Here is a 10,747-nt window from a genome sequence, read left to right on the forward strand (position 1 = left end):
GACAATGCAAAGGCATGTCTCGATACGTCACGCTAATTGCAGTAAATAAATTTAAAGACATCAAATAAAACCTGATATTCGTTCACTATTATACGTCCTATCTGTTCATGGAAAAACAACGCACTGCTCGAACAAAATTCCACATTCGCATTTGCATCAGGGCAATACTATAAATATAAGCTTTCTGGACCATCATTTTCTGCAAAGGCATTTGCTCTTTCATCTTAATGAAAAGATAGATGGTTTTCATGAAAGGTATAAAATGATTCGAGCAGTTTTACTTTGCCTCTATGTTAAAGAAAAAAAAGTGACAAAACACAGTCATGTATCAAACTGTTATTTAGAAAATTGCATGATACTAGTTTCCATCGCAAAACGAATCACGTGCTTTAACTGTTCATACGGTGCTAGCATTATTTGCATGACTTAGTTTTCGATCATTAGTTATGCCTATCCTTAATGGATTAAATTTAAAAGTTCGAGCCTTCTAAAATTTCAAAACAATTCGATAATAAAAGATCAACCTCCAGAGTTATGCATTCCACTGCAGTTCTCAATAACAAATTCCAAATACGCTCGTAATTCATCAGAATTGATGGAGTAAAAATGATATTTAATGGAAATGGTGGTTTATAACGTACTTTCAGGTTATCCTCCTCATCGAATGAACCTTAATATGATAAGTAAATAAAGTTATATCAAAGATCCGAACCATGTATCATGAGGAACGACGCAAAATTACTGGAAGGATGACAGTATATAAAGAATAAACATTTAAAACCAGTTCATGCTGTTTTCGTCCTACAACAAACCCCTCAGCTTAAAAAATTGCTTCGAGTGACCACAACTTACTTGTTAGTTCTAAAAATCCATGCACAAGAGTTGAAGAATAATTCTTGGTTAAAAGATAATCTGTCATATTGTCTAACCGGAAATTCTGACAATTTGCGTATTTAAAATTCAATTCCGAATCATCGCCGTTTAGTAAAAGGCTGAAATAAAAAAGGAAGTCTTTTAAATAGTTTCACACTTTCGAATTATGGCAATCTTCTTTAAGAAGCATTTAGAAGATTCTTTAAGAAAGTAGAATCATATCCAAGACAGAAAAGACGGACTAAATGACCTCGTGAAAATTTCTGTTATATGTTCATCGTCGCATAAATAAACATCTTGAAGAAGCTTCGCAGTTTGTTTGAAGTCATCGATTATAGAACACCGTGCGAATGTGGCGTGTTGTGAAAGATAAACTTTTCTAAATAAGACAAATTAAACAATTTGGAAATTATTTCCAAAAAAATTAGAAAACATTTGTCAAACGAAATTTGAGAAACCTTGCACAAAATAAGTATTTAAATTGCAGAATTTGGAATCGGAAATTTTTTGACTACCAAAACTTTGGCCAGAATCAATGAAAACCATAACATTTTTTCAATCAGTTAATCACTCATCCATTCAGTGAATTTGTAATAGTGCAATCTTATATAAGACTTCCTCAAATTCGAGTGATAGTACTTATTGACACATCCCATTTAGTCCATTTGCTAACTAACTACTATAAAAATCACTAAAATTTATGTTCTTTATATACAGCTTACTGGAAGTAGAAGTCCAAAAGTGATCCTACCGCACCCAACAAATCTGAGCTTAGCGCTTTCCGAATCTCTTCTTCCGACAGTTCACTTATCAATTTATTCTAAAAAAATTTGTTATATTATAAAATTTCTTGGAATATTAAAAAAAATCAAGTACAAATAGATGGGGAAATAATTTAACCATCTTCTCTCCTTTTCCTTCTCCTTCCTCTTAGACTAAAAGCGTTCTGAAATTGAAAAAGGGTGCAGTTTATACAAAAAAGTCAATTATTATTGTTATAAATCATTCAGTTAGAGCATTTTCTTTATAAAGGAAAAACTGACAATAGTAACGCAGTTCGATTCCTCAGAATCCATATGTTTCAAATTTGACCAAGCTAACATTAATTTTCGAAACTTTCCCTCAGATAACCACACGTCGACGAGATTTTTGGCAATAAGCATCGATGCTTCTAGGTTAATAGATTCTTTTTCTCCAGAAACTGAAATAAGGCGTTGTAATCTTAAGAATTCAAATACTTCATAATCATTGCTACGTAGTTAAAATCTGTTTATCTTCAACAAATTGAAATTCCATAGAACTGAAACTTCACAAAATTAAGCAAATTAACAAGCTTTAAAAAAAATGCTGCCAAACCTTACGTACCTGTCCACTGTAGCATTTCACTATCCATTTTTGAAAAAGAAAAAACACCATCGCGTGGATTCGCTTCGCCTTTCACTAACCAAAACAAGACACATCTATAAAGCTTTTAAAAAACAAAGTCAAGAAAGAAAAAACTCGCACGAAAAAACACAAAATCATGGTCTTTCAACTACTTTTGACTAAGAAAATCTTTTAAGAATGTTTATAGTCACTTTCAACTTTATGCATTCCTAGTTTAACAAATCATTTAAATTTCCATTAGAGAATGAGGAGACAAATTAATTACTCAGCATAATATCGAAGAAGTACGACAAGGACATCATCACAAAATTCTCTAATAGCTGGAAGTATTCGTCCTTTCGTAATTTTCACGATATAAAAAATATCTAATAACGTCTTTGCCTGTAAGATTCAAAAAAGTAACCTAATTAGATGTTAAAGTGGATGTTTATCTGGTTGTTTTAATATGTTAGATTACAGTTATTTTTAAGACATGTTTTCAACTTCAAGTTCCCACGAAGAAAATAAATGGCTGGAAGTGGGTGCATTCGGCATTGTAAACCAATAGCTTAGAAAAGACTATCAGTAGATGCGTAAGGTACGAATGTCTTTTAACGCTATTATAATGGAAGTTCGAATAATCTTAAGTAGGGTATATGAAATGACATATCCTACTGACATCTTGAGCATAAAATATTTCACAATTGAATGTTATTTTTTACTTAAACTTTAAAAACCAGCATAAATCAAAAACTTACATCTTGTGCACCGATATTTTGTACGTGAAGAACTAAATCGACGAAATGACTGAAAACGCTGCACATATCAAGAAGTTCTCGTAACAACCTTCGAATATTTTCGCTATCACATTCTTTTTTGGCATCAATATAGTGTCTAACTTCATCACTGAATAGAATAAATAAAAAGTAGTAGTCCTAAGGAGAAGATAAAGTCATTAATACTTCGACAAATCAAAGCCCATTTGCCCATTCCATCATCCCAAGCACAACAGTTCTGCAGATTGCGCTTATGCAAATAATGAACACAAACAACTCCGGTTACAGTATGGAGAAGTATTGTAACCGAAATTAAACATTCTTTTCTACAGCTTCATAGAAATTGGCTCCATCAAGTTGTTATCAAATGCCAACCGAAACTTCCACAACCGTTCAGAAGCACACAACTTCAAACTCAGCAACACTCTTGTTCCTGCATTTTCCTGGGTTTTACAATCTAAGATTGAGAAATCCTCCACGGAATCAGAACCATGAACGAATTGTTCCAAAGAAAGCAATCTAAAAAGATTCTGCAAAAATGTTTTCAACAGGAAACAAAATATTTATGACATTTTCAATAACAGTTAGTTATTAGTTCAAGCTACTACTCAATTTTTGCTTCAGAAAATACAAATCATATTATTTTGGTATCCTCCTCTCTTGCCTATATCTCATTTCGCACGGTCATTTAAAGTATGATCAGATAAAAAAAGAAGCCATTACGATTATCTATCTTAAGGGCAAAAAATCGTATGCTTGCTTAATTCGTTATTTGAAAGTTAGAGCAAACGAAGCATTGCAGAATCACCTGTTAGCAAATGTCAGAAATGGTAATGCTAATCGTGGTAACAAATTGACATCTTCCAATTCCAAAAACATTTTATTTCTTTTAGAGATAATAAAAAAACCATCCTGAAAACAACATTGGATGGAAGAACGTGAGATTCTATAAAATTAAAAAAAAAAGAAACTCTCAAAAATTCACACGACTATAATGAAAGCCGGGACCCGAAGAAGTGAGTCAAATTAGTTTTGTTATCACCTTTACAAAAGCAAGCTTTTTCAATGGAATAAGATCTGTTATTTAAATAAATGAAATATAAATAAGATATGCTACTTAAATAAAAGAATAAATACTTAAGCAAACATCTCCAACCATTAACTACGGCCTAGATTAGAAATAAGTATAATAGATTAGTACAAGACAGTTCAACATATTTTAAAAAAATTTTAGATGTGACTTACAGCATTTCTGCGAAATAAAATTGATTCTTCACCCATTAATACATGTGCTAAACATCTGAGATATTCGTGCCATGAAATCTGAAATGAAATAAAAATTTACAGTTTTTTTAAAATGAATCTCATTGTAGCGTTTTGCTCTTTTTAAACAGTTACAATTCTACAATAAGCTGAACTTTTTTGAATGCTTTCGGTGAAAATCAAAAAGGAAAAAAAACCAGCTATGGCGCAGTAAACATCCCAAATTTTATAAATTTCAAAAGCTAGATATAACTAATTACAATGTAAAACACGTCCCCAATTCTTAAATTACATAAGCTGCGCAATTCTGGATCACATGCTCGCGGATGTATACGTCCTCTTTCATCGATGACGATACCTCGAACCTTTTCATAATTTTCAGAGCATTTCGAAGGGCTTATATCTAAATGCTTATAATTGCCCAATCTTTTCAATCATTCTTCAACAGTTTATCCTTCAGCAGCAATAGGGTACACTGCTAAGATGAAAAGTTGATTGACAATAAAAAGTATTAAACAATACCGACTGACAAATGCAAGCAATGATTCGGATTTTTTTGGTTGTCTGCTTTGTTCTTAAAAGAGACCAACAAGAAATTGTGACAAGCATGCAGACACACCAGAATGCACAGAATAATAAAAGTACCGGATGGATATTTTATGTCCGAAATATTAAATTTAGTTATACCGATAAGCTCTGTTTTTTCTTCACTATGACATGGTTGATTTTCAGCCGCGATCTCCTTGTTGTCTTCGTAATGCGACTAAACATTTCATCATATTAAATTTTTTTTTTTTAATTTCATAATTCTTATTTGAAGCAAAAAACAAAAAGAAAATTGGAGTGGAAAATCAAAATTTCCAGTCAAATTATTTACCTGGTAGGTAATAAATGGTATATTTGTGCGATCGGTAAAAGGCCTTGTCGAGGTAACCGTATGGTTTTCCGAAATCTAAATAGGTTCAAAGAATACAGAGAAATTGAAAAGAACTTTCTGTAGTTAGCACACAACTGCACTTATTGAAAAACTATGCACATAAAAACAACAACACACGATGAACGTTAATGTAGAGTGAACAGCATTGACGGTATACTTCTAATAAGCTATATCTAAGCAGTTTGTGCTTTGAAAAGTGTATTTTACATTATTGCAACAGCGGTGATCTTACGGTAAAAAATTACAAACAAACTCAATTTGAAAGAATGCAATGATAAAATCATTTACAGCTGAAGTTGGCAGATAGTTTTTTACAGTTTGTTTCCAGACATTAAGTATTTGGGATCCAGAACAACAAGGCGAAGTATCGGTTTGACTTTTATCAGCATAATTGTCATCAACCCTTGACAGTAGCAGTAAGAAACGCAGTATCTCTTCACTTGAATCGGTTGCCTCACGAAGCTTACCTTAAATAATTCACTCATTACCAAGTAATTGATTACAATTTGTAGAAAAATTAGTCTTACTAAGTAACAAAGTGGTACTTCCTTAACCGCCAAGAGTGGAGCTATAACAGAAAATAGATTCAGTACATTACATTAGTCAAACTATCCGACCATTCAGCACAGCACGGTTGCCAAAAAGAGTCTTAACTATGCTGTTCAACAAATCCGTTCTTAATTTTGTTGGTGACTAAATATCCAAGAAAATTACGAGACATACTTGTCAGTGAAAAAAATTTCTTGATCCGATATTCACCATCATTTTTGTTAAGTACGACTATCGCCTTATCAATCATAGATTGCAGAGGAATCTCCTGAAATTGATATATAAAGCCAAGGAAAAACGACGAATTTTTCGATGGATCGTATACAGGATTAAAGCAGTATTTGACAAAATTAAGCAAAGAAAATGGCTGGAAATTCAACAAAAAATCTGCGATTTCTCGATGTACTATCATTACTATTTCAAAAGCTACTATTTTACAAATTTCAAAAACGAAAATATTGCCTCTTCTTGCTTTTCAAGCGAATTCAACAATATAACCTCGTAAAACTGGGCACGTTCCGAACCGGTGCACGGCCGACCTATTAGTGAACTGAGTAGCAGCGTAATTCTACCCCATATTGAATCACCTTCTAACTGAAGAGTTTCATTACGGTACATTTTTCCTAAAAACATTTATTGTGATTAGTAAAAATTAAAATTTTCATGCATATCTTTTATTCCTTTTTTCCTACATTGCTTTTCTGTAAGCAATGTAATACATGACGTGACATTTTCAATACTCATATGCGTTATTTTTTAAAAATTTCTTTCAAAAATAGGTGACGTTTTCAACGTTCATTTATATCATTTTTTGAAAAATTTGAATTTTTTTGAAATTTTTCTCTACAACGTAACACATGGTTTTTTGAACACCCATATAAGACATTTTACATAACGTATTCAACATCTTTATATGATATTTTAAAAATTAATAACGTAATACATTACGTTTTCAGCATCCATACACGTCATTTTAAAAATTAACAACGTAATACATTACGTTTTCAGCATCCATACACGTCATTTTAAAAACTAATAACGTAATACACTTTTTTTTTTTGAAAAGAATGTTGTACCTGTAATGCATACAATTTTAAACCAAATAATATTCAAACACAACAAAAAATCATAACATAAAAAATTAGTACTGTTTATTGAATAGAAGACAATAAAGCATTTGTAGTTTTTTGTTCCGGAATGAAGTTTCACTTTTCCGGAAACTATATTCACTATTACAAGAAAAAAAAAACACCATACGATTAATTAATTCGAAAAAAATGAAAACATTATATTCCTCATTTCTTCATGAATTTTTTAACACTTAACATTTAACACGTTAGCGTCAATTTCCTGATTAAATCGGAAAATTTAAACACAAAACGGAATTTGCATAAACCGGAATGAAGCGTTAATCCTATTTGATATGAAGCGATTAAAATCAAAATGCAAATTTCGCGGCTCTTGTCGAAATTGCAATAGGATAGGGCGTCTCCTAACACGAAAACATCCGAACGCGGATGTATGGTAGTGTTTGAAATTGGAAGATGGGAGGGTCAGGAAATCTCGGGAATGTTGGATTTGGGGTTTCGTTGGTTTTTTTTTCCTTCATTCTTCTTTTTATCTATTTTCACTGGTCTAACGGTATGTATTCCCCATTTTCGATCACTATTTCATTTCGTTTCATTTCAGTATTTCTCCATAAGAATTTTGTTTTATTTTTGCCTTCTATAAATGTAAAGAGATATTCAAACGTACGTCTTAAGTTAAAACAGTTATACATATATACAACGTCTTAAATTTTAAACATTCACATCTGCATACGTTCACATAGATTTCAGAAATAAATTTGGCACAATGATCATTATGGATCTATCTTTGATCATCAACACACTTATAATATTTTTGAAATCATTGTTAGCTTTTAATACTTTCATTTCTAATGGAAGTATATATGTCGGTTCAAAATTTTAATATTAGTAACCGATCAGTTTTACTTTTTAAAGTCACCAATGAGCGATACGACGACGAATGCACCAGATGTGGAGGATGAGGAAAGTAATGAGAATTTAGTAAGGGACTATTTGTTACATCAACTTCAACTGAATTTGCTACATGAACAATGGCAAGGCAAACCACATGCTGAAGCTGGTTAACTGTTTTGCTTTTTTAAATATCAGTTTTGTTATTTAGAGAGCTGCTATAAAAAATTAGTTGAAGATTTGAAATCGCTTCATATCTTATCATAATGCGAAAAAAGAAAGAAAATTGATGGCGATTAGGTATGAGTTAAAGAGTTACGAAATATATTCCTGGTTGAGTTAGCGAAGCTGGGAAGCTATAAAGCTTTCTCATTGATTATCCCATTAAGAAGAATTAATCTAAGTTGGTGCGACTCAAGCTAGATTGAACTAACAGCTTGTAACGTGAGGTGCTTTATTGCATTTGAATATACCAGTGTAGACATTTTTTTGACTTTTTGGAGAATGGTGTAAGTTCTTTTTGGTTGTCTCAGATTTACGGAGTTATTTTTTTCCTATTTTTTGAAATTTCTCAATCAGAAATCGACTGCTTATGAAAAAGTTATGATTTTCAACAATGCGTCTCAGTTTTTAGTTGGAGGATTAATGGAAGCTAAAAGAATAATGCAGGAAATGGAAGATGATGTTGTGAAAAAATTCATTGCTTTAAATGAACAATATGAACGAATTAATGGCAAGTTCATCAGCATATTTAATTACACAATCTTCTTTTACTTTATTATTTTTTACACTTTATTTTACTTTATCCCAATATAACTAGTTTTTCCTTTTCCTTTTTTTGAGTTGGAACAATTTTTTTATTGGATTTTCAGGATTAATAGACCCGGATAAAATGTACGAACTAGAAAACTATCAGGAAATGGTATTTTTCTTCGAATTCTTTTTTCCATCCATTTGCATTAGACAGTTTTATTTTTCAAGTTTCGACTTGTATTTGTCTATTAATAGTACTATGTAACGTTGAGAATTATCTGGAATATAGCTGTTATATAAAAAACGTTTCGCAAATTATACAAGAATGTCTTTTAGTTAAAAGAAATTGAACATTTATCAGTTAAGCGGCAGACTATTTTGGATAAGTTCGGTGGTGATGTAAAAGCATACATGGTAGATCATCATGCTCAAGAGGTAGGTTTCGATTTTTTTTCTTTTTGTTTTTTGTTATGCATTGTTTTGCCAGGTATATTAAATTTTGATTATGATGTGGGGTGGTTACTTCAAATTTCTGCTTCCCTTTTATTATCTTCACTGTTCGTGGCTTCCTTGATGCACCCTAGAAATATAATTTTCCATCTCCCAGTCATTGCTATTACATGTCCCAGTGAAATGTTTGGGCCAACTTGGTGAATTTGTCGGAAAAGTTCAAAAATATTGCTAAAAGTAGTTGAACGACTACTGAAAAATTATAATTTATAGGAGCAGCTGGCAAAGCTTAAAACTGAAGTCCAAAATCAGAGAGAAATGATTGCCATGCTGAATGCCCGTATATCAGAAATTAATTCTAAGCTGCAATCTCCTTAAGTTTCTTCTATATTTGATTATATGATGGTTAGGTTCATGGAAAAAAGCTGTTGTATGGCATTGCAAGGCTTCGTCTTTTTTCCTTTTTCCTTATATGAACAGCTGACCTCTACTTGTGTTTTAATAAATACTTGAATTCGTTTTCAAGGCTTTATAGTTTAGTTGAATGATTTATTGATTTTTGCAAACGGAGTGAAATTCATTGCTACAGAGAAGAAAAAACTATGTTGATAAAAATGTGAATATTATTGTTAAATATTCATCAATTCACATGAATGAATAGAATTTTGCGTGATTTATTCGATCTGAACATTCGCCAATGGTGATGATGATTCCGTGGATGCTGTTGGTGTTTTCGTTGCGATCTGAAGTTGTGTTGGTGGACACCTGGAATAAGTGGCATTGGCAGCTGATGTTGATGTAATTCCATCCATGGATGTCGTTTGCTTGGATTTCACACCAGTCTCTTCCCAATCATAGATATCATCCCATTTTACATTCATTTCAAGCATTAACTGGAATGAAACAATGCGCTGAACATCTGGAAAAGTGGAAGAATTGATGCACGATTTGGCATGTCGAATGGATATATTGTTGGAAGTGTCACTCTTCCTATCTACTATGAATTATAAGTTAAGCTATAGATCAGCAACTGATTCGTTAAGATGCATTAACGATTAACCCAATATCGTGATATTTGACATACTCAAATTCCATCTTTGAATCAATAGCGCAGAATCAGAAAATGTATATAGTCGGGTTGAGCAAGTTCTAAGGTTGTTACCTTTTTCCACTAGTGAGCTTTAATAATATCCTTAATCTTATTTACCGTATTTCTAATGAATTATTCTTTTTAAGGTTCCCGTATACTTGAAATCATTAAAACGATGAATAAAATGGATTTTCAATGTGCTCAATGTGCCTTATTCGTATTATGGCTTATCTTGAGTTCACACAGCACATAATCATTATGCATTGCTTACTTAAAAGTAACAAACACTAACTTTTTCAAACATATACTGAATTTGTTCATATGGTGGTTCACCATCAAGCGTAAGTCCATCAATCATCATGAATATATAATCAAGAATGGGAAGTGAATTTCTGAAGAATTTCTTCCGTTCATTACCCAATCGAATTCGTAATTTAGCTCTATACACCTGTTCTTTCAATTGATTTTTTTTCTCCTTCATTCCTTCAATGTGGGATAAGTTGGAAATTTAATGAAATTAGAATTTAATACTATAAAAGTAAAGATGAATTGAACTTTTTTTTTAATAATCAAAAATTTAGCATAAGTCTGATATTATTGCTGTACATTATATATATATATATATATATATATATATATATATATATATATATATATATATATATATATATATAAGTAAGTAAGTAAGTAACGAAGTTAAGAAGTAAGTAAG

The 10,747-nt window shown here is 31.6% G+C and overlaps 3 protein-coding genes across 3 annotated transcripts; 1 reads left to right on the forward strand and 2 right to left on the reverse strand.

Moving 5' to 3' along the window:
- Nucleotides 1-32: 32 nt before the first annotated feature.
- LOAG_09278 (hypothetical protein) lies at nucleotides 33-6,381 on the reverse strand (the record flags this gene model as incomplete). Its single annotated transcript, XM_020447899.1, has 18 exons — nucleotides 33-167; nucleotides 525-670; nucleotides 853-992; nucleotides 1,124-1,252; nucleotides 1,596-1,693; nucleotides 1,917-2,074; nucleotides 2,239-2,333; nucleotides 2,525-2,640; nucleotides 2,997-3,144; nucleotides 3,390-3,533; nucleotides 3,823-3,926; nucleotides 4,260-4,337; nucleotides 4,538-4,680; nucleotides 4,965-5,040; nucleotides 5,155-5,229; nucleotides 5,503-5,681; nucleotides 5,938-6,031; nucleotides 6,262-6,381. 18 exons carry the CDS (start codon nucleotides 6,379-6,381, stop codon nucleotides 33-35), a joined length of 2,178 nt encoding a protein of 725 aa, XP_020301914.1.
- Nucleotides 6,382-7,758: 1,377 nt separating this feature from the next.
- On the forward strand, nucleotides 7,759-9,430 carry LOAG_09281 (hypothetical protein). The gene is made up of 5 exons (XM_020447900.1): nucleotides 7,759-7,911; nucleotides 8,377-8,475; nucleotides 8,615-8,664; nucleotides 8,832-8,930; nucleotides 9,219-9,430. The coding sequence occupies exons 1-5, from the start codon at nucleotides 7,773-7,775 to the stop codon at nucleotides 9,321-9,323; spliced, it is 492 nt and encodes a 163-aa protein (XP_020301915.1). The 5' UTR covers nucleotides 7,759-7,772; the 3' UTR covers nucleotides 9,324-9,430.
- Nucleotides 9,431-9,549: 119 nt separating this feature from the next.
- Nucleotides 9,550-10,516, reverse strand: LOAG_09282 (hypothetical protein; the record flags this gene model as incomplete). The annotated part of the gene is made up of 2 exons (XM_003144810.2): nucleotides 9,550-9,838; nucleotides 10,328-10,516. The coding sequence occupies 2 exons, from the start codon at nucleotides 10,514-10,516 to the stop codon at nucleotides 9,620-9,622; spliced, it is 408 nt and encodes a 135-aa protein (XP_003144858.1). The 3' UTR covers nucleotides 9,550-9,619.
- Nucleotides 10,517-10,747: the final 231 nt, after the last annotated feature.

The sequence above is a fragment of the Loa loa genome, assembly GCF_000183805.2.
Source record: "Loa loa unplaced genomic scaffold supercont3.337, whole genome shotgun sequence".
NCBI lineage: Eukaryota > Metazoa > Nematoda > Chromadorea > Rhabditida > Onchocercidae > Loa > Loa loa.